This window comes from Hoplias malabaricus, chromosome 1 (assembly GCF_029633855.1).
Source record: "Hoplias malabaricus isolate fHopMal1 chromosome 1, fHopMal1.hap1, whole genome shotgun sequence".
NCBI lineage: Eukaryota > Metazoa > Chordata > Actinopteri > Characiformes > Erythrinidae > Hoplias > Hoplias malabaricus.
In genome coordinates, this window is record NC_089800.1 from 71,087,433 (window position 1) to 71,108,879 (window position 21,447).

Here is a 21,447-nt window from a genome sequence, read left to right on the forward strand (position 1 = left end):
TTACAGTTGCCATTTTACTTGATACAAATATTCAGTTCTATTTTCCTGAAAATATAGGATGCTTCTGCATTGGTGTATATGTGTGTGTGTGTGTGTGTGTGTGTGTGCGAGAGAGAAATTTAGTAGCAGCAGCGATTTCTTCTGCATGTTCACCAAAAAAAAAAAAAAATTAAAAATTGACGTATTTTCATTCAACGTTCGTAGACCCTGAAAGCTGTGCTACTGTATGCCAAAGGTATTGTGGTGAGAAACATTTACCTGAACTGTGCTTCACACACCTGAGGTGACTCAAGTCAGACCCTGTAAGGGGAGGTTTCTGGTGATGATATTTTAAAAGGGTCCTTATTCAATGCAACACAGGCATGAATCCCTGAGAAATTATATCCGTTTCTGAGTAAATCAACAGGATTTTCATCAAAAATGTGCAAAATCCAGTCTCTGCAGCCAAGCCTTAACTGTACATATGTTTTATTATTAGTGTTGCACAGCTAGAATCTACGAAAATCAACTGTAAGTTTAGTCAGTGTTTTAAATTTCTATTCTCAAAAAAATGGCACTCCTTTATTCTAAGCCTAAAAATGCAGTCACCAAAATTCATTTGCCCAGTTTTCTCGTACCACTAATAACCTCCTTGTTTTCAAAGTGGTGTGAGTCACAAAGCTAAGTCAGTCTTGTAGCTTCTAAAAAAAAAAAACTAAAGAAGCAGTCTCTGGCAACAAACTCTGTTTGGGTTGAGGGATTGAAATTGTTTAATTACATTTTTCAGCAAACTACTCTTTTAAGTCAACTATTACATACAGTGTTAACACAAGGGTCAGACAGACATGAGCATTTTAAGTTTGATACCAATATTAGGGGACAATTCTGAAAACAGCTTTATATCAGAATTCACTGCCCTTTTGGTTTCTGTTCATCACTGCTTTTTGTTTTATATTTTTTATTTGTTGCTGAATGTGAGTTTGGTTGCATTGTGTGTGCTTGTGTAATACTTACCATGATGGTACTTTGTGTTCATTAGCATAAGTTCAGTTGATATCACCTTCCAGCCAATACACATCTCTGGGACCTATTACTCTTACGTCACTAAGGAAAAAAATATATCTATAGCAACACAAACATTCAAAAGTAATCTTCGAGTGCTTCAGTTCCATTCCGATACTCAAGAACACAAGCGCAGAGAACGATTAGATAAATACCTGGACTCGGCCCAAAATAAGGGTGCATCGGTTCATGAAAACGAGAACGGCCAAAAAAATCATTCATGAATCTACTCGTTCTTCTCAAGTACATTTTCTAGAGAACACGGGTCCATTCATTGTGTTCTTGGTATTGAGAATCAGCCCAACAGTCTTCTTTAATAGCCTATTAAACATCAATATCCGTATTAATTTTGAAATTATGTAATATTGAAAATTGCAATATTTAGCTCATGCAAGATCATTAAACACCTGCTCTATGTTCTGATCAACCCCTAATAGTTACACTGAAGCAAAATTAGCAGCTTTGTCTGAGGGTCCTCCATTTTGTGGGGTGTTCCACCAAATGAAGCTTACATTTACACTTTAAACAGTTTCAGCTTTACAAACATTCCTCCTGCATATAAAGTGAGCACAGCTATAATTATAGTTTGTATGTTTATTTATTTATTATTATTTGTCCACGATAGAAAACATATAATGGTCACTGTTAGAAAATAAATCTAACTGTTAAGATCAACAATTAAATGGCCAGTTTGTCTTCAATAGTGACTGCTGCATTATCACACAGCATTAAGCTAAAAGCAGGCGCTCTGTAGCAGCACTGCAACTCTATGCAGCACAGACAGAAATAAACTCCAGAACCCACCTTTCATATAAAATTCAGATTAGCCTGATGTCGTTTGAGAGCGTCCACCTCTCAACTAATTCTGGTCACTGTGAAAAGCTTATGTCTTGCAAATATCTAAAAAAAAAAATAAGTGCCGTTTTGATATTTGAAAGTTACATTCCATGTTTTCATTTTAAAATAAAAGACTGCATATTTGTCTCAGATTACAGATTTTATAAATAATTTCAAACATTTCCATCTAGTACAGACAGTATTAAAACATCAGCTGCCTGTTTTTTTTAAATAATTTTCCTTTATTAAAAAAAGAAAAATCGATTAAATACATAAGTGCTCCAGCATGGCACACAACGTTTTCACCGGGCTGCTTTTGAAGTGTGTGTCTTCCCCAGTATCCCTTTCAGAAACCTCAGTCTGGCTTTAACAGTCTTGTAGTGGTTGTATTCTGCCGCCATGGGCACCAAGTCTGCTTTCTGAAGTCTCCTTCATGGAAGAAAGGATGGAAAACAAAGAAAAGATATTGAAACACAACACTTGTTCACTCGTTATTGCCTTACTTCAATAGCTGTGTACGGTAATGTTTCAGACTGGACCTTTAAACTGGCTGTACATATGTAAACAATGAAGCCCCCCACTTCTCTTTAAATCTGTCTGTTCTCCTCTTTCTCTGACTATGGGTGGGTTTCACACTGTCATATCCTTTGGCTGATGCTGTTTAGTGAATGTTTTTTTTCCTTGTTTTGAGTTTCTTGACGTGTTTCCTGAAAACCAAACGTGACTGTTCAATAAAAAGCTAAGTCTGAAAGAGCTGCCTCCTTTCCTTAGTGTTTCTGGATTAGTTTATGGCTGGGGCAGATGTCCAATGTAATGAAGTGTGACGTAGAACCACAGCAAACGTAATGCTAAACAGCAACATGAAGATACATCTTCAGCAAAAAATTATTCATTTGTACAATGTAAAAATGAGCTATTATCACTTTATTAAGCTACTTATTAATTCCACCTTGAGTATACTGGAACATTCAACATAGTATAAGAGCAATATTTAAAGAAACACTGGGTAAGATTTGGATTTTTCGCTCCTGGGGCTCCCCCTAGTGTATTTCTTTATAAAAGCACTGTACTGAAATCAATGTGGAGAGGGAGGGGTGGTTTCCTGCCCTTCTCCACAAGTTACATAATACAGTTTCTTCAATGCTAAGCCCAGAGTAGCAATAGCAGAGGCTCTATACTCACTATTACAGGTCAGTGATGCATCACATTGATTTTGAAGCTGTTATTGTAAGATAAAAATATTACATAGTGTTCCTTTAAAAATGGCTGTATCCCTAGCCGCAAGATAATAAACCAATAGAAAATACACAATATGAAATATTTTTACTAGGACATTTGAATATTTCTTGTTCATAAAAGATCTACAGTAGAAAAACGTGTGCACCTGCCAGTCTTTAAAAGCACTGTCTTTTCGTACTCTTTTAGGATCTTCCTCAAGCGTCTCTTCTCTTTCCTTGTTTCTTTTAGTTGCCTGAGGAGCTCTGTCCTAGAATCATACAAAGAAAGATACAAACCAAAGATCAAATGATTTAATATGTTGTGTTTTATTGATTCCGTCTTTAAGAGCCCAGGTGCTTTTTTGCATGCATTCCTCTGTGAACCTGATCCTCAGATCTGCAGTTATGACCATATAATCTGATTGGAGTCTTTGTACTAGTCTTAACTTGTACCAGTCTTAATCTGACCTAGCTACTTGGAAAGTGTCTTTAAAAACGTGGTATTTTCATTGTTAATTTATCTTTCTTTTTTTTAAATAGTACTGTGAAGGCTGGTGTCAACAAATGAAACTAAACACTACATCTTTTCAAACTGCCACTAACACAGCGTCACTGGAGATTAACATGCTTGGAGAACATTAAATGTCCAGTTCTCTTACGTTAGCTAACAGATGCCTACACTGGCATCATTTTGGATACAGAGGGCACACTCAGAGAGAGCGAGGTCAATTGTGCTCAGATGGTGGATGCACTGCCGTTGATCAAACGTGCAATATCCTAAAGACAAGTTACAGTATATAAAGGCGCTATTCCACTGCATGGTACCTACGCAGCTCAGTTCTTCTCTGTTTTATGTCGTATTTTTCATTAGGGAAATCTGGATCCGGGTACTTTTTTAGTCCCTGCTCACTCGTGGTTCCAAGCATGACAAGTAGGTAGTAAACATGACGTGTAAACCGTGCAGAGTGTTGATTGGCCAGCCACAATGAGGCCTCCAGCATAAACTCAGCATTTGTAAAATCGGAATGCTTCAGCAGAGACCACATTTGTTCGTACCCATCCCACAAAAGCAGCAAGTAAAATGACACATTTGTTTTTTGGAAAGTTTCGAATGCTCCTTGGATTTGTGGCTGATAAACTCCAGTGAGAGCTGCCATTGTGGATTCCAAAGCCACAATCTAGTTCCTGCTAGAGATGGTGTTTTGCAACATTACCAGCTACGTTTCGAGGGGAGCTATGTAAAGGGATAAACAATCAGGGACCAGGTCCCAAAAAGCAAGTAGAGCCGAGCTGAGCAGTGTCATATAGCACTGTAAATATCACATCAGTATGGATACAGTAATGGCGAAGCACTAGTGTTTGTACCTGTCGACAAATTGTGTATTTTCTGTCTGAGCTGGTCCCTGTTTGACCTCCTCCATCTGTGATGTGAAGGCAGGGTAATGTTCTGCTTGCATTGACACAGAAACCGTACTAAAAACTGGTTGCTGGCTACAGCCCTCATTCTTTTCCTGCATACACACGCACACACACACACACACACAGATTATGGTCTGTTAGTCTTAGAATCCAACCAATGTCAGTTCAGTAATATATATATTTTAAAACTTTCCAAGGCTTTGAAAACAGAGTGTATATAGGAAGAGCAGCATTTCTTTTATTTATTTAAAATAATTAAAAAAATGTTGTATGCAAAACTTTGGACATACAAAATGTATAAGAAATGAAATATCCATAAAAAATTAATAAATTAACATAAAGATATAATAATTTAGAGAGTCATAATATGTGTGAGTGCTCATGTGAGACATACACTGGCAGTGGTCGTCTGCGTGTTTGAGGTGTACAACGCATGCTTTACTGAACGATAGCGGTCGTAGAGTTCTCTCATCACACTCCTCTCCTCTCTGGACTTCTGCAGAACGAACACACACACACACGGAGCTTATCACACAATTGCATCATACTCACAGTGTATCCCAGGCAGAGTGGATTCAGAGATGTTGGAAGATTGCACTCTGCTGACACACTCTAATGTACGTTTCATAAGTAATTGAACTGTCTGATGTTGTGTTTGTTTAACCACTCCCACCGGTCTGCCATGAAGACCCTCGTAGTAGAGAAGACACTTCTGCAGTGTTATCTTCTCCACAGCCAGGTGAGCCTGAGACATGTCCTAGACAAACACACACACACTCAGAAAATAACAGTAGAGAGATGCTCTATAACTAGACACGTGTCAAAGTAATTAAAAACATGCATCATTTATCTGCTCTTCTCCATAAATGCAAATGTCAGCTAGAATGGTAGAAAGTACCGAAGGTTTGTTCTGTAGAGCAGTGGAACCACATTCTCTGGAAAAGTGGAGCTAAAAGAGAGGCGTGTGTGTGTGTGTGTGTGTGTGTGTACCTCTACACATTCTGGAAGGTTCCGTTCCAATCGTTTGTCTTTAAGACGCTGTGTTAGTGTTTTCACTGTGTCCTCTAGTGCAGGTTTAGCCTGAGACACACTAAACCCCGGCTGGACAGCGGAGAAACTGCAAGACGTTTTCAATCTATCTTGAGCGGTATAAACTTCCAAAGATTCTGGCCAAAGTAGAACTGGGCTCTGCAGATGAATGGTACTCCATCTGATATCTTTGGAATGAGTCAGAGTGGTGACTGTGAACCAGAATGCAGTCAAATCCTCACAGAAATGTTCCACCATCTGGTCTGAAGGGAAAAACTACCTAATAATGTTGGATGAGCAGGTGTCCACAAACATATAGTGGCCTACTGTGTATGTAAAACAAGAAAAGAAGAGATGTGCATGAGGATGAAGATGATGAAGGGTTACCTCTGCTGCTGTGGATGATGTGTTCACAGCTGGGCTCTGTGTATATGACACCATTGTGAGCGTGTGTGTGGTTGCTCTGTGTGTGTACGGATGGGTGACTGGATCCGGAGCTGTGCGGGTGTGTATTCCTGTGCTCAGAGACTGTTTTAACCAGTGTATCACTGATTTGAGTGTGTGTGAGACTCAGGCCATGTGTCTTTCTGGCCTTAGATTGTTGTCTGGTCTCAGGATGTGTGTTGTCTCTTTGGATATGTGTGTGTGCTCTGTGACAGTATGCGTTGTTGTTGTTGTTTTTGTCTGGAGATGGGAGATCTCTATCAAGGAACTGGAGAGGTGGGCTCTGTAAAGAGAAAAATAGATAATTGAGTTGCAGAAACTCACAGTTAACTTTTATCATTTCATTAATTAATTCTCTGCTTTGACTGACAGTCTTGTATTGTCCCTAAAAGCAGTCCAGGCTTCAATGAGGACAAAACTGTAATCCTCAGGGCTGTACAAACACAACAAACGTCTTTTGAATGCAACAGTACCATGTCTCCACAGATTTTCCGTCCATGACCGTGCTGACACAGCTGCAGAATATGGCCCTGTCTCCCCCTCGCGCAGACTCTGCAGCCAGTTATAGTGTTTGTGTTTAGGTGTTTTTGTTTTGATTTGTAATCTTTAATGCAGCTTTACTGAAAAGTTTGTCTGTCGTTAGAATATTTGGGTTATTTTGACTTAAAGCAACAGGTCAGACTGGGTATTTTTGCTCCATGGCTCTTCCTACAGTCGTAGAATATAATTCACTTTTACAGCACTGCCCTGAAATCAAGGGGAGAGGGTGTGGAGAGGGGGAGGGAGTGTCCTATTGTTCTCTAAAAGTGACATATGGCCGGCGCTCTTCCATTGCATGATACCTAATCGACTCTGCATTGCTAGATGCACTTTTCAGCCCTCATCCCTTGTTGCTTTTCCATTAGCAGAGCTCCGGCTCAAATGTCACAAAACCCCGTCTCTATCAAGAACCACAGGCTTTAAACTGTATTCACATGTTGTGGTAGAGTTTTTTCATTTCTTGTTTTATGTCTGCTTCTAGCTGGATTTATTTACTCTGCAATCAATCCAAGGAATTTTTGAACTTCTTCAAAAGATCACGGTGTAATCTGCAGGCTGCCGCTGTGAATCAGACAGGAACAAATGATTGTGGCTGTACCTTGGAGATTTTACAGAATGTTAGTTGTCATAAATGGCAAGTGTGTCTGGCCAATCAGTGCTCTATAAAGTTTACACTTCAAGTTTGGGCCCTACTCAGCATGCTTGGAATGGACTAAATAGTACCGGTTGTATGTACCAGGTGCCAGGTTTGCCTAGTGGAAAAGCAAAAAAATAAAGCAGAGTAGGTACCACGCAGTGGAAAAGTGCTTATAGTACAGTTTCTGCAGTGTTGAGTCTGGAGTAGCAATAACAGAGGCTCTGTTCACTTTATTGTAGATCATTGAAGCATCACAGATTTTAAAGCTGTAATTTTAGGGTAAAAATATTACACAGCTTTTCTATACACCGGTGACATCCAAACCATAATGATCTCAGCTTAGTTCACGTAGACTGACCAGTGAACAAAAATGTTTGTTCACAGACACAGGGAGAACACACCACACTCCTCACAGACAGTCACCCGGAGTGGGACTTGAACCCACAAACTTCAGGTCCCTGGAGCTGTGTGACTGAGACACTACCTGTTGCATCACCATGCCGCCCATATTTCATATTAAACATATATTAAACAAAAAGAATCGCACAAAAAAAAAAAATCATCTCAAACATAAAACTTATAACTTGCAAACAAAATACCCAGTTCACAACGGCTTTTATGATTTAAATGCTCAAATTTTATTTTGATGATCAGAGTTACTCGGAGAAAAGAGAAACATGACAATAAGGAGTGTGAGAGATGTTCCTGTTCCTTTAATCAATGCAAATTTAATAAAGTTGTATTTAACTTCTGCAAAGTCCATTGTCATTTTCACATTTTGTGAGGAAATGTGAATGATTATTTAAAAAATCATTATCAGCAATAATTATATATATTATTAATATTAATAAACAAGAACAGGTGAAGTGACAAAAAATGTAAAATGTTCTTATAGTATGCAGTATAAGCAAAAAAGGGCTATATGTTTAAATATTAGGAAAGGGGAAATTCTATGAGAGCTATTCTCAACGTTTACATGTGTGATATTCGTATGGGCTCCAAACGTGTGAACACAATAAAAGACTGGTGTTTAATACCTTAAAATTTGTAAACATGCATATTATTATATAACTTAATTCATAACATACTCTAAAGCGTTTCGTAATTTTATATCAAGCATCACTATTCTCTCACACTGTGTGTGACACATACTGAGGTGTAATTCATTCACATTGATAAATTATGTGCATTCTTTTAATAGCAAACTGCTAAATACAAACTGTCAATACAAACCCATAGTGAAATTAACATTCCAGATCCTCCTCTTTCTGTAAACATGTATAATATGTTTAAAGATACATTAATTTACTCGTGTTTTATTTAATTATGTGTATCTACTTCTATATATACTTTAAAAACTTGAGAGTTTAAATCTCCTTCAAGATGGAATTGAAAAAAAAAAAAAATATATATATATATATATATATATATATATATTAAAAAAAAGTGCTTTTTTTCAGCAGTAAATTCTGTGGTGGTTGAAGTGAGGGGTTTATATATACGTAAAACACACACACACTCCTGCGTGTATATGCTACGGAGAATCCAACACGTTTAGAGACCAACAGCGTTCCATATATTCGGCACATGCGGAGTCCCAAAGCCAAATAACACACGCTTGCTGCATTTGAGTCGTGAACAACGTCAGTGCACTGAATTGTAACTCAAAAACTCATTAGCCAATGGGAAGGCACCCCTGAGAAAACCCACACACGCGAGAGGTTTGTGCCTAAAATGCTCGCAAAACTCTGGGATCAGAGGCACATAACTCGGAGTGCTCGTGCAGTTCGTAACACAAAACTCAGAGAACTCGCGCACAAAACTGAGAGAGCTCGCGCACAATGGGTGTACTGGCACAGTAGCCGCTGTGACATACTTCCGGTATTAGTGTGACCGCACAGTCACACTAAGTCTACTGGAGAATGTTACCAAGGCAAGAGTCACGGTCTCCATGCCAACATAAATCCAGTCACGTGATTAGCAACTTGTAAACAGTAGGCTCAGGGCAAATGCTAACCGCGCGAGAAGGAGTCACTGTATTTGCATTTGTATCAAGTATTGGTATTTACAGCAGTTAAGAAAAAGAATACGCTCTCAACGATGAAAACTGCTGGAGCTGGCACCAACTGGAGACGCGGGTGGCTTTGCTTGTTAACGTTAATGATGGCTTAAGCTGGAAATCTTATTAATTCATGATGGAAATGTCGAGGAAGAACAACTGTCCTTCACTCGTAGAAGATTAAAATGGGAGCAAGCGCCTCTTTAACTCTTTGTGTAAGTGATTAACATTACTCTGAAGAAAGAACGTCAGCCTCTTCCATAATTGTCCGTTCCACCTTAAATGCTGCAACAGATACATTTTTCTTGCGCCTTTAAAGGGCCAAAAGAAGAGTTTAATGGCACCTCCTTACCTCTTCAGTGCTGGTGGGCTTTACACACCTCTAGCCAATTCTTTGCATTGGGCATGGTGACCTTTGGCTCCAGTGACTTTTTCAGGGTCCCATTTGACAGTTTGCAAACCAGTGGTGGACAAAGTACGCATACCATGTACTCAAGGTAAAATATTACTCCAGTAAAAATAGAAGTCCTCTTTGTGGATCTCCACATAAATGTACAAAAGTATTTACCTCAATGTACTTTAGGGAAAGTAAAAAAAAAAACATGATGTATTATGGCCCTAATGTCCTATTATTATCTTTGCAACAAAACTCATTCTTAACACATTGTAGGTGAAAAGACTGTAGTGTCACTGTTGGTTCCCCAGTCTTTAATAAAATGTCATTAATTAGTCTGACATGGATGAACACAGTAGAAATGGCCACAGATTAAATACAATGAACAAGGTTATATCAACTATTACATACACCCGATTTGCTGCCCCTCCAAACCAACAGTGATCGCTGCCTCCTGAATAATAAACCCAAATTATGCTTCTGTGTTGAACCTATGGCATAGGCAGCACAGACTGAGGTTCAGCTCTCCACAAATGCAACGCAGTGTCCAAAACTGTGCTCTATTTACTAAATAGCATTTTGCAATATGCATTTTGTGGTTCCGCCATTTTGTAGTAGTGTCCGAAAACATAGTGGACATATTTCAGTGCACTCAAACAATCCCACAACGCACTACAAAAAGTAGTGTACAACCCATTTACACTAGTAGATATCAGATTACCCCTAGTCCACTGCATTGTTTGGTGAAACCCCACATGAAGTAGTGTTTGAAATCATTTACTACCCTTCTGAATTCGGTTCCCTACTATAGTGCACTATATAGGGACATACACTGTCCCTGACAAGATAAACTATTTTATAATTTGTTATTACTGTCTAATTTGAATGGAAAAGAATATTTTCTGTCCATAAAGGCATGTGTTGTCTGCCCCAAGTGTCCTCTTTTTGGAAACCATAATATGGTCACTCTACCCCTAGTACAGTTAACTTTTACAGCACTGTACTGAAATTGTTAGGGAGGAGGGGGGAAGGTGTGGTTCCCTACCTTCCTCCAAAAGATACATAGTGCAGTTTCTGCAGTGCTGAGCCAAGAGTAGCAATGACAGAGGCTCCATTCTCCCTATTACAGGACAGTGGATTATCACAATGGTTTTGATGTTGTAATTTTAGAGCAAGAAGTTTACATAGTGCTCCTTTAAGCTCTCTGTTTTGTCTACATAGTTGTAGAGTATAGTTTGAGCTATTTCTGCAATTCTAAAACACCTGTTTTTTAACAGGCTACAGTTATGTTTTTCTAACTTTTTGCCTGGTACTCGTTTTTGTCTTTAGGACTTGTCACCATCGGTGAGTGATTTGTGTTTTCTACAGATCCGTAAACCGTGTATATGAAAATCAAAAGGTACGACAGATTTTCAGAATGTAGCGGAGTTAAAGTAAAATGTCGCCCAAAATGGAAATACTTCAGTAAAATACAGATACATGAAAAAATTACTTAAGTACAGTAACAAATTACATTTACTTCATTACTGTCCACCACTGCTGCAACTAAACGTAACTTAAGTCACTCATTATAAGGGGTGTCTGCAAACGTCTGGTGTGTGACAACTAACTGGTGATTTTGGATTTTGAATATTATAACCTCATGCTGTGCAAAATGTAAATGTTCTTATGTTTTTTTGCAAAGAAGAAACAAGACCCAGAAAATAAATAAATATATTTTAAGAAAGTACCAAAAATTCTGTTGCATTGTCTAGGCCACAGATCATTTAAGACTGAAGCAAAGTGTTCTATAATCCCATAAATCTAAATTTAAAATTGTTCTTGGATGCTGTGTCTTCAAGATTAAAAAGTAAAGAGCCCGCGGAGTTGTTATCAGTGCACGGTTCAGAAGCCAGCATCCTTGATGGTATGCAGGTGAATTAATGCAAATGAAATGGGTGACTTTCACATTTGTAAAGGCACTGTTAATGCTGAACAAGATGTTTGAGTTAACATATGCTGCCATCCAGACAAAATCTTTTTTCAAGGAAGGCCTTGGTTATTTCAGCAAGACAATGCCAGTTCACATTCTACGCATATTCTAGCACTGTGGCGCATTATGATAAACAAAATACATCAAAGGACACCCTAAAATTGTGAGCAGCTGAAATCCTGTGTTAAGCAAGAATGGGAAAACATTTCACTTACTAAATTATAGCATTTGGTGGCTTCAGTTCCCAAAAAATGTCAGTGTTGTTAAAAGAAGAGGTGATGCAACAGAGTGGTAAAAAACCATTTCACATCAAACGCTTCTGAATGACTCTGATTCATTCATTCATTCATTATCTGTATCCACTTATCCAGTTCAGGGTCGTGGTGGATATATAAATATAGTTTTTAGAATATATGTAGTACAAAACTTAATGTGACGGACTAAAAGGGAGTAACGTTAATGTGACTCAATGCTATTTTGGGGCACATTGATTGCATTAAAACTAAGTAGCCAAAGAATATGTGATATAGCCATATTGGTTTAGAATATTAGAAGGGATCAGGTCTAAATCTGTGTGTTTTGCACCAGTATTTTTCATGCTTAAATGGTTTAATGTTTTGCTCATTTCAAGCAAACCCTGTCATCAGTGGCAGTACAGAAGCACAGTGCTCGAGTGAAGCCAGACCCCAGCAACCCAGAGCCGGACCCCAGGGCAGTGTTTGGCGTCCCGTTACAGAGACTGAGAGAGACTGAGAAACAGCATGGTGTTCCTCTGGTTCTCAGAAACATGGTGGACTTCTTGGAGAAGTATGGTGCGTGTGTTGGGTCTTTTCCTTCTCACAGATTACCCTTTGACCCAAATGTAATATTTAGTTTTTCACTGGAGATACAAGGCTTATCTAAAATCATGCATTGATTCAGACATCACACAGCTTCCTCAAATAATGTAGACTTCTTTGTTTGAGTTTATGTTTTGCCACATTCACAATTTATATAAAAAAAATGATTTTTTATACAATTCCGAGGTTGTTACCTCACCATTTGCTTCTCTCCAGTCTGCTTGGTCAAAGCCTGTCGAATGTGCCAGTAAATGGTTATAAAAAAATAAATAAATAAATAAATAAATAAAAAACTACCCACAGTAGAGAAAAGGCATCTGTTTTTTTAGACAACACAGAGACTTCCAAATGTTGAAAAGATAAGGATATTGCTCTATTCCTGTTCCATAGGTGGGTAATAATGACTTATTTCACTTGCAGTTTCAGATTTCTTAAGGTAGAAATGTCTCCAAATTCGAGAGACTGCTAACTGCATTACTGATGTAAAACAACCTGAGTTACAAATGAGTTTCAAACAGTGAATAAAAATTTACAGGCAAGTTAAACTTTAGCCACATACAAACAATTTTTTTTTCTCAAAAATACTGCTCCACTTTAAAAGATGTGGTGCTTCTGAACGTTGACAAACCAGAGAACAGCATTTCCCTCCAATCGTAGATGGCCCTGTGATGAGGTCAGTGAATTGGCCCCATCACCAAGACTGGAATATACATTAAGGAATGTATGTTGGTATTATTACTTACCTTGTGTTTCAGGTCTTGTTCCTAGGGGAATGGCGGCAAATTTCCTGTCTCTCTTTGTGCTAGCCAAAGGGCCCACTGTGAGGTATAGAGAGGGGGTGGGAAGAGCTGGATTCGGGAACCTGTGAAAGGGAAAAAGCAAATAAGTAAAAATACTAACAAACTATGTACATAGATAAATACTTACCAGTGAAGCCAGAATAAGATGTGCTGGGGATATCAGTTATTGGTTATATTGTAGGGAATAAATATCTTCCTGTAAGTAACTTTGTTACCCCTTTGCCAGAGTTGGTTTAGTCCAATTAAGAGAGGGGTGGGTCTAAGTTCCTAAAAGGAGGGGGATTTGTCTGCTGTAGCAAGGGAAGGTAGATGGAACGGCAGTATGGACAAACTAGGTCTGTTTAGGTTTAACTCGCTCTTTTTGTTTATTTTATTTTATTTTCTTTATGGGTACCTCTCTTATTGTGACATCATCACGTGTGCTATGTTTGAATAAATTCTCACGGACAGAGTTATTTTGAGTCCTGCCTGCTCCTTGCTGAGTGAACCCACACTTCTTCAGCCAAACCCTCCACACTTCAATTCTAACATCCTTTTCACAGGCCCCTTTAAGTGATTATTTAGACATTTTAACTGGTTTACAGGGGATTGGTTTAAGGACACCCCAGGACAACCCAGTTGATGCTGTTCTAATGTCAAGGGTGAATCCCATTTCTTATTTTTACCCCTACCCCTCGAGTGTCATCCTTGGAACGGAGTTAAATGGGGCAGTGGTTTAAAATCTTCCCCTACAAAATGGGAAGAGTCTGATATGTTGTCAGGACACAAATATAACAAGAGCAGTGTTTCATTTCCAGGTTATTAGCAGTGCTATGCAGCCATATCTGAGAACTACTGGACTTTTCATAAATATTCTGAACAAAAATGTAAACACAACACTTTTGTTTTTGCTCCCACTTCATGAGCTGACTTCAAAGATCTAAGACTTTTTCTGTGTAAACAAAAGGCCCTTTTCTATCAAGTAATATTTACAAATTTTATTAGACAGCATGATTACTGTACAAGTGTGCCTTAGGCTGGCCACAATAAAAGGCCACAATCCTTCGCATGGTGACACACACACGCACGCTCACACACACACACACACACACACACACACACACACACACATTCACTTACAACCTCACAGCTATGGACAATTTTTAGTAGCCAATCCAATTTTTAACCTGTGTTTGGAGGAACACACCAAACTCCTCACATGCACTCACCCAGAGCAGGGCTCAAACCTACAACCCCAGAATTCTGGAGCTGAGTGACAGCTACATTACGTGTTGCACCACTGTGCCACCCCAATAAGGAACTGCATTACATTCAATCACATTTTTAAATTTAAGCAGACAGTGTCTTTAACTCTTCATATTCTCAAGGATTTCAGCACTGTGGCCAGAGTTTGTGAGCTCCCAAAGTGCCATGTGATGGAACATTCTTGATTTTAGATCCACATTTGGTTGAAGTTTGATTCGTTATTCTGAATTAATTCTTTCATTTCATCTTGTTTTGAAGTGTTTTAACTTACTCATATAACTTAGTATATATGAGGCATCTTCTTGTTCAGTTACATTCAGGCTAGACTAGACACATTTCACGTTCAATTAGTTTACTTGAATTAGTCTGCCGTGAAATGCCCTGTACATAATCATGTGTTGCCTGTTATCCCACCATCTTTAAAATGAACAAATTCAAGCCCCTAGGATCATAGCCATGATATTTAAAGGAAAGGGTTTATGATTATTGGTAGCGAATAACCAGATACTCAATAAGTGCTGATGTTTCTGGCCTTGTGTTGAGGAGATGACTCTATAGTCGTTCATCACCATATTGGCTGTGAGCTAGTGCAGTGTTCTCACAAATTAGTCAGAGAGGCAGATGGAGTAGGAAGATTTGATGTTGATTTATTTGTTTACAAAAGGTTTATACACATGTACACAGACTGTTCATGTAATCATGCATTGTCCTACACGAAGAAAAAAATCACTACACTTTAAATAAAGTGTACAGAGAAGCAAAGAGTCAGAGAAACACAGAGTCATATGGAACAATGAATCTATGAAGTGATCCAAAAGGATAAACATGATTTTAATTTTGTCCAGGAAAACTCTCTTATTCTTTTTACAGGTGATGATGACTGTGTGTGTGTGTGTGTGTGTGTGTAATTTGAGCAGGTCTCCGGGAGAGTGGAGTGTTCAGAGTGAGTGGGTCTGTTTCACGGTGCAGGATGCTCCGTATGTGTTTGGACCGTGGAGAGCGTGTGGACCTGCAGGGAGAAGACGTCCCCAATGCGGCCGCTTTGCTGAAACTTTACTTGAGAGAAATTCCCAATGGACTCATACCAAACACACACAGCACACGCATGCAGCAGGCACTTACTGGTATATGCACTATATTATATGAACATGCTGGGTTTGGGAATGCGGTGCAGGCTGTTTTATCTGTTTCATTTGCATATTGTCCTTGTCCAGTGAAAACATGTATCTCCAAAGACAAAAGGATAATTTTCAATGGAAATCAAGGTAAAAACATGGTATTCCAGGTAGTTTTGGAGCATTTCTATTGGTCTATTCAGCTGCTGTTTTCAAATATTGTAGTGAACTAAAAATGGAGATGTTTTTCATTGGACAGCGACGAGCTATGGACTTTATGTTCAACAATGTTTGCATAGGACAGCTTTTGCATTACAAATCATGAAAGAAATGTTGGTGTTCCATAATATGAGATGTTTGTTATGCGTGTGTTTGTGTGCACAGACTCTAAAAGTGCAACAGAGCTATTCGGGACACTGAAGGATACCTTGAGTTGTCTCCCTGACGACAATTACAGCATCCTGTCGTACCTCCTGAATTTCCTGTCCAGAGTGGCTGCCCACAGCCAGTGGAATCTCATGACCACTGAGAACTTGGCCAAAGTGTTTGGGCCATGTATTTTCCGGTGAGTCTGAAAGAAAAGATTTGTGTGTTTTTCTCTCAGTGTGTGTGTGTGTTTATATGTAAATAAAAACACCAAACAAGTCAATGGCAGAACAAGCTGTTTGGCATTGGCAGAGAGGATGTGGCAAATTTTTCATGGACACAACCCACATATTCAGCTCTACTGCTCATCCCACAAATGCATTCATTCATTCATTACCTGTAACCGCTTACCCAGTTCAGGGTCGCGGTGGGTCCAGAGCCTACCTGGAATCATTGGGCGCAAGGCGCCCACAAATGCATGTTCCTTAGAAATGTGGCACCATTTAAAAGGGAAATTAAGAGGCTTTCCAACGGTATAAGATTTATTGCCAAGAAGCATTGTCACAACAAAGAAATAATCTACCAAACACAAATTAACTTACTTTTTGTGCTATGTTTATATAGTGGTGAATGCCCAAAAGGACTACTGCATTTTTGCAATCATTTTATTTGGTTCTGATTTATTTGTTAAAGTGGATCCAAGCTGAATGGGTGTCCCAATTATTTACATATAACTGCATAATTATTACTTAGTTTTTTGTCATTTGTGTGTACAGCACTTTGGCCAGTGTAGGTTGTATAAAGAGTGCTTTATCAATAAAGTTTACTTATTATTTACTTAGTTTCATACATACACTACGTAATTGTACAGATTTTCAATTCTAACTTTAACTATTAAAATGAGTCTGGATTTTCCTACATTAACTTTGTTCAGTTGTCAGTCCATTTACACTGAATGATCACTAGATTAGGAACATGTACCTTTTATCTACACTCATTGTCCATTTTATCAGCTCCACTGACCATACAGGAGCACTTTGTAGTACTACAATTACAGTCTGTAGTCCACCTGTTTTTCTGCATACTTTCTTATCCCCATTTCATCCTGCTCTTCAATGGTCAGGACTCCCACCAGACCACCACAGAGCAGGTATGACATGGGTGGTTGATCGTTTTCAGTGCTGGTCCTGTGTGTGTGTGTCAGCTTTTTTATTCAGTTCTGAAGGGATTAAGTGTGCAATGCTCTGAATGATGCATGTTCCCCCTTCTGGTGAATCATACGCATTCACTGCAATCCATTTGAAAAGCATGATGTCCTGATATGATTGCATGGGAACTGCATGCTTCCATTTGTAAAAGGCCAGCAGAGACACTTTCCTTCATTCAGTCTGTCCTGCCGCTTGTCCAGGAGGATGGCTGGATTTCTGATTAAAGCTGTGAGAGAGAGAGTCGTGGATTTCCCTGACCAATAAAATACATGCAGCTATTTTCCATAAATTAGGGCCCAAGGCCGTTTTTTAATGCCCAGAAAATAATGCTATTTTTTTTAAAGCTGAATATAGTTGTAGTCATGTTTGTAACTTGTGTTATAATCAGTCTTTGATATGTTTGTGCAGTGTCCCTGAGGGTCCCAGGATGCTGGAAGAACAGGCAGTGTGTAACACCCTCACATTGCACCTTCTGGAGAAGCACGGACACCTGATACCAAACACACACCACTCCACACACAGTGGGGACTTCACACTGCCCACTCCTCTGCTCGCTAATATGACACAGCTACAGAAGGTGAGAAGTAAATGTGTGTGTGTGTGTGTGTGTGTGTATACAGTAGTGTGCAAATGCCATATGCCCAAATGTCTGCACACAGCTGTAGTGTAATATCTTTTTTTTTTTTCTACTTTTTTATTATATATGCTCTTATTCCAGGAGCAGTCTTGTGACCTGCCAAACACATGCCACATGAATGTGGAACAGACCAAAGATATGAGGGCCCAACTAGTGACCACCAATGATGCACAGTCACTGTCCAGCAGGTTAAATCTTGAATTAGAAATTGATGAATAAGTCAATTGTGTGTCTCTTTTGTGGTCTGTATTTCAGCTGAATATTTATAATAAATACGCCACGCATCCATATGTCCAGAGGTTTATGTCCAACACTTCTAGTTAGTGAACTCAGCCATTTAGATAAGAGTAATATATTTTTGCATTTGGTAAATCTATATAGAAATCACTGTTACATGGGACTAAGGTTTATAACACACTGTGTACTTGCCCCACAGCAGTGATACACTCATCTCGAAATCAGATGAGACAGAAGTGGAGGAAGGAGAAGAGAGGACAGGTGGACTGGAGACAGAAACTGAGGCAGAGAAAAAAAATCAAATTAGTTCCAAGCAAGAGTGAGTCTTTTACATGCTACTTTTGTTCAAATAAAATTGATGTAATGTTCTTTGAAATATGTTTAACATTTATGTTTGATATGAAATATGGGCGGCACGGTGGTGCAACAGGTAGTGTCGCAGTCACACAGCTCCAGGGACCTGAAGGTTGTGGGTTCAAGTCCTGCTCCGGGGGACTGTCTGTGAGGAGTGTGGTGTGTTCTCTCTGTGTCTGCGTAGGTTTCCTCCGGGTGACTGTCTGTGAGGAGTGTGGTGTGTTCTCCCTGTGTCTGCGTGGGTTTCCTCCGGATGACTGTCTGTGAGGAGTGTGGTGTGTTCTCCCTGTGTGTGCGTGGGTTTCCTCCGGGTGACTGTCTGTGAGGAGTGTGGTGTGTTCTCCCTGTGTCTGCGTGGGTTTCCTCCGGGTGATTATCTGTGAGGAGTGTGGTGTGTTCTCCCTGTGTCTGCATGGGTTTCCTCCGGGTGCTCCGGTTTCCTCCCACGGTCCACGGTAGGTGGATTTGTGACTCAAAAGTGTCCGTAGGTGTGTGTGCTTGTGTGTTGCTCTGTGATGGACTGTCACCCCCTCCAGGGTGTATTCCTGCCTTGCGCCCAATGATTCTGGATAGGCTCCGGACCCACCGTGACCCTGAACTGGACAAGCGGTTACAGATAATGAATGAATGAATAATATTAGATATGTTAAACATTTCTTTTTTTCTTTTCCAGACACTAAAACATTAGTTATATTTAACAGCTATTTTCACTGGAAAACAAGTAAATAAAGGGTGATCTGTAAACATTTTCTCACTCTCTGCATCTCTCTCTCTCTTTCCTATAGACCCTGTTTTTTTCGAGAAAGACCAATCCTCCCTCACTCACTCAGACACGGTAAATAACAGTGACTATTAAAGGACCTGGATTTTTCTGGATACATTTTTGTTCACTGGTCAGTCTACGTGAACTAAGCTGAGATCATTATGGTTTGGATGTCACCGGTGTATAGAAAAGCTGTGTAATATTTTAACCTTAAAATTACAGCTTTAAAATCTGTGATGCTTCAATAATCTACAATAAAGTGAACAGAGCCTCTGTTATTGCTACTCCAGACTCAACACTGCAGAAACTGTACTATAAGCACTTTTCCACTGCGTGGTACCTACTCTGCTTTACTTTTTTGCTTTTCCACTAGGCAAACCTGGCACCTGGTACATACAACCGGTACTATTTAGTCCATTCCAAGCATGCTGAGTAGGGCCCAAACTTGAAGTGTAAACTTTATAGAGCACTGATTGGCCAGAGACACTTGCCATTTATGACAACTAACATTCTGTAAAATCTCCAAGGTACAGCCACAATCATTTGTTACTGTCTGATTCACAGCGGCAGCCTGCAGATTACACCGTGATCTTTTGAAGAAGTTCAAAAATTCCTTGGATTGATTGCAGAGTAAATAAATCCAGCTAGAAGCAAACATAAAACAAGAAATGAAAAAACTCTACCACAACATGTGAATACAGTTTAAAGCCTGTGGTTCTTGATAGAGACGGGGTTTTGTGACATTTGAGCCGGAGCTCTGCTAATGGAAAAGCAACAAGGGATGAGGGCTGAAAAGTGCATCTAGCAATGCAGAGTCGATTAGGTACCATGCAATGGAAGAGCGCCGGCCATATATCACTTTTAGAGAACAGTAGGACACTCCCTCCCCCTCTCCACACCCTCTCCCCTTGATTTCAGGGCAGTGCTGTAAAAGTGAATTATATTCTACGACTGTAGGAAGAGCCATGGAGCAAAAATACCCAGTCTGACCTGTTGCTTTAAGTCAAAATAACCCAAATATTCTAACGACAGACAAACTTTTCAGTAAAGCTGCATTAAAGATTACAAATCAAAACAAAAACACCTAAACACAAACACTATAACTGGCTGCAGAGTCTGCGCGAGGGGGAGACAGGGCCATATTCTGCAGCTGTGTCAGCACGGTCATGGACGGAAAATCTGTGGAGACATGGTACTGTTGCATTCAAAAGACGTTTGTTGTGTTTGTACAGCCCTGAGGATTACAGTTTGTCCTCATTGAAGCCTGGACTGCTTTTAGGGACAATACAAGACTCAGTCAAAGCAGAGAATTAATTAATGAAATGATAAAAGTTAACTGTGAGTTTCTGCAACTCAATTATCTATTTTTCTCTTTACAGGGCCCACCTCTCCAGTTCCTTGATAGAGATCGCCCATCTCCAGACAAAAACAACAACAACAACGCATACTGTCACAGAGCACACACACATATCCAAAGAGACAACACACATCCTGAGACCAGACCACAATCTAAGGCCAGAAAGACACATGGCCTGAGTCTCACACACACTCAAATCAGTGATACACTGGTTAAAACAGTCTCTGAGCACAGGAATACACACCCGCACAGCTCCGGATCCAGTCACCCATCCGTACACACACAGAGCAACCACACACACGCTCACAATGGTGTCATATACACAGAGCCCAGCTGTGAACACATCATCCACAGCAGCAGAGGTAACCCTTCATCATCTTCATCCTCATGCACATCTCTTCTTTTCTTGTTTTACATACACAGTACGCCACTATATGTTTGTGGACACCTGCTCATCCAACATTATTAGGTAGTTTTTCCCTTCAGACCAGATGGTGGAACATTTCTGTGAGGATTTGACTGCATTCTGGTTCACAGTCACCACTCTGACTCATTCCAAAGATATCAGATGGAGTACCATTCATCTGCAGAGCCCAGTTCTACTTTGGCCAGAATCTTTGGAAGTTTATACCGCTCAAGCCTATGCTTAGCGTTGAAGGTCTGTTGTGTGGAGGGCAGTGGTGCTACTCTTTATGTTATGACAAAAACTTGAAACTTTAAATTTTAAACAGCATATCACTGAAGAATTCCCATCTAGGGTTCAACTCCCAGCTTCCAGTGAGAAAGTCATTGGTAGTTTGTTGTAACTGGCTTAAAGAAGTGTATAAATGTTTTAGACTGGCTTATGTTTTCCTGCTCTTTCCCTCTGCAGTTCCTGTTTGGAATGCTTTGAGTGCCCTCCCTTCTCCTCGCTGTCCACTCCTGATCCAAAATCAGC

General features: G+C 39.6%; 2 protein-coding genes across 2 annotated transcripts; one reads left to right on the forward strand and one right to left on the reverse strand.

Annotated features, from left to right (window-relative positions):
• Positions 1-106: 106 nt before the first annotated feature.
• LOC136697559 (protein FAM13B-like) lies at positions 107-6,059 on the reverse strand. The gene is made up of 7 exons (XM_066672757.1): positions 5,931-6,059; positions 5,505-5,806; positions 5,188-5,271; positions 4,909-5,010; positions 4,461-4,606; positions 3,263-3,364; positions 107-2,307 (listed from the first exon to the last, which is right to left on the reverse strand). Exons 2-7 carry the CDS (start codon positions 5,799-5,801, stop codon positions 2,181-2,183), a joined length of 858 nt encoding a protein of 285 aa, XP_066528854.1. The 5' UTR covers positions 5,802-5,806; positions 5,931-6,059; the 3' UTR covers positions 107-2,180.
• Positions 6,060-9,194: 3,135 nt separating this feature from the next.
• Positions 9,195-20,685, forward strand: LOC136697553 (protein FAM13A-like). Its single transcript, XM_066672743.1, has 9 exons — positions 9,195-9,438; positions 12,221-12,401; positions 15,391-15,597; positions 15,973-16,153; positions 17,571-17,739; positions 17,881-17,987; positions 18,236-18,355; positions 19,176-19,225; positions 20,533-20,685. The coding sequence occupies exons 1-9, from the start codon at positions 9,409-9,411 to the stop codon at positions 20,553-20,555; spliced, it is 1,068 nt and encodes a 355-aa protein (XP_066528840.1). The 5' UTR covers positions 9,195-9,408; the 3' UTR covers positions 20,556-20,685.
• Positions 20,686-21,447: the final 762 nt, after the last annotated feature.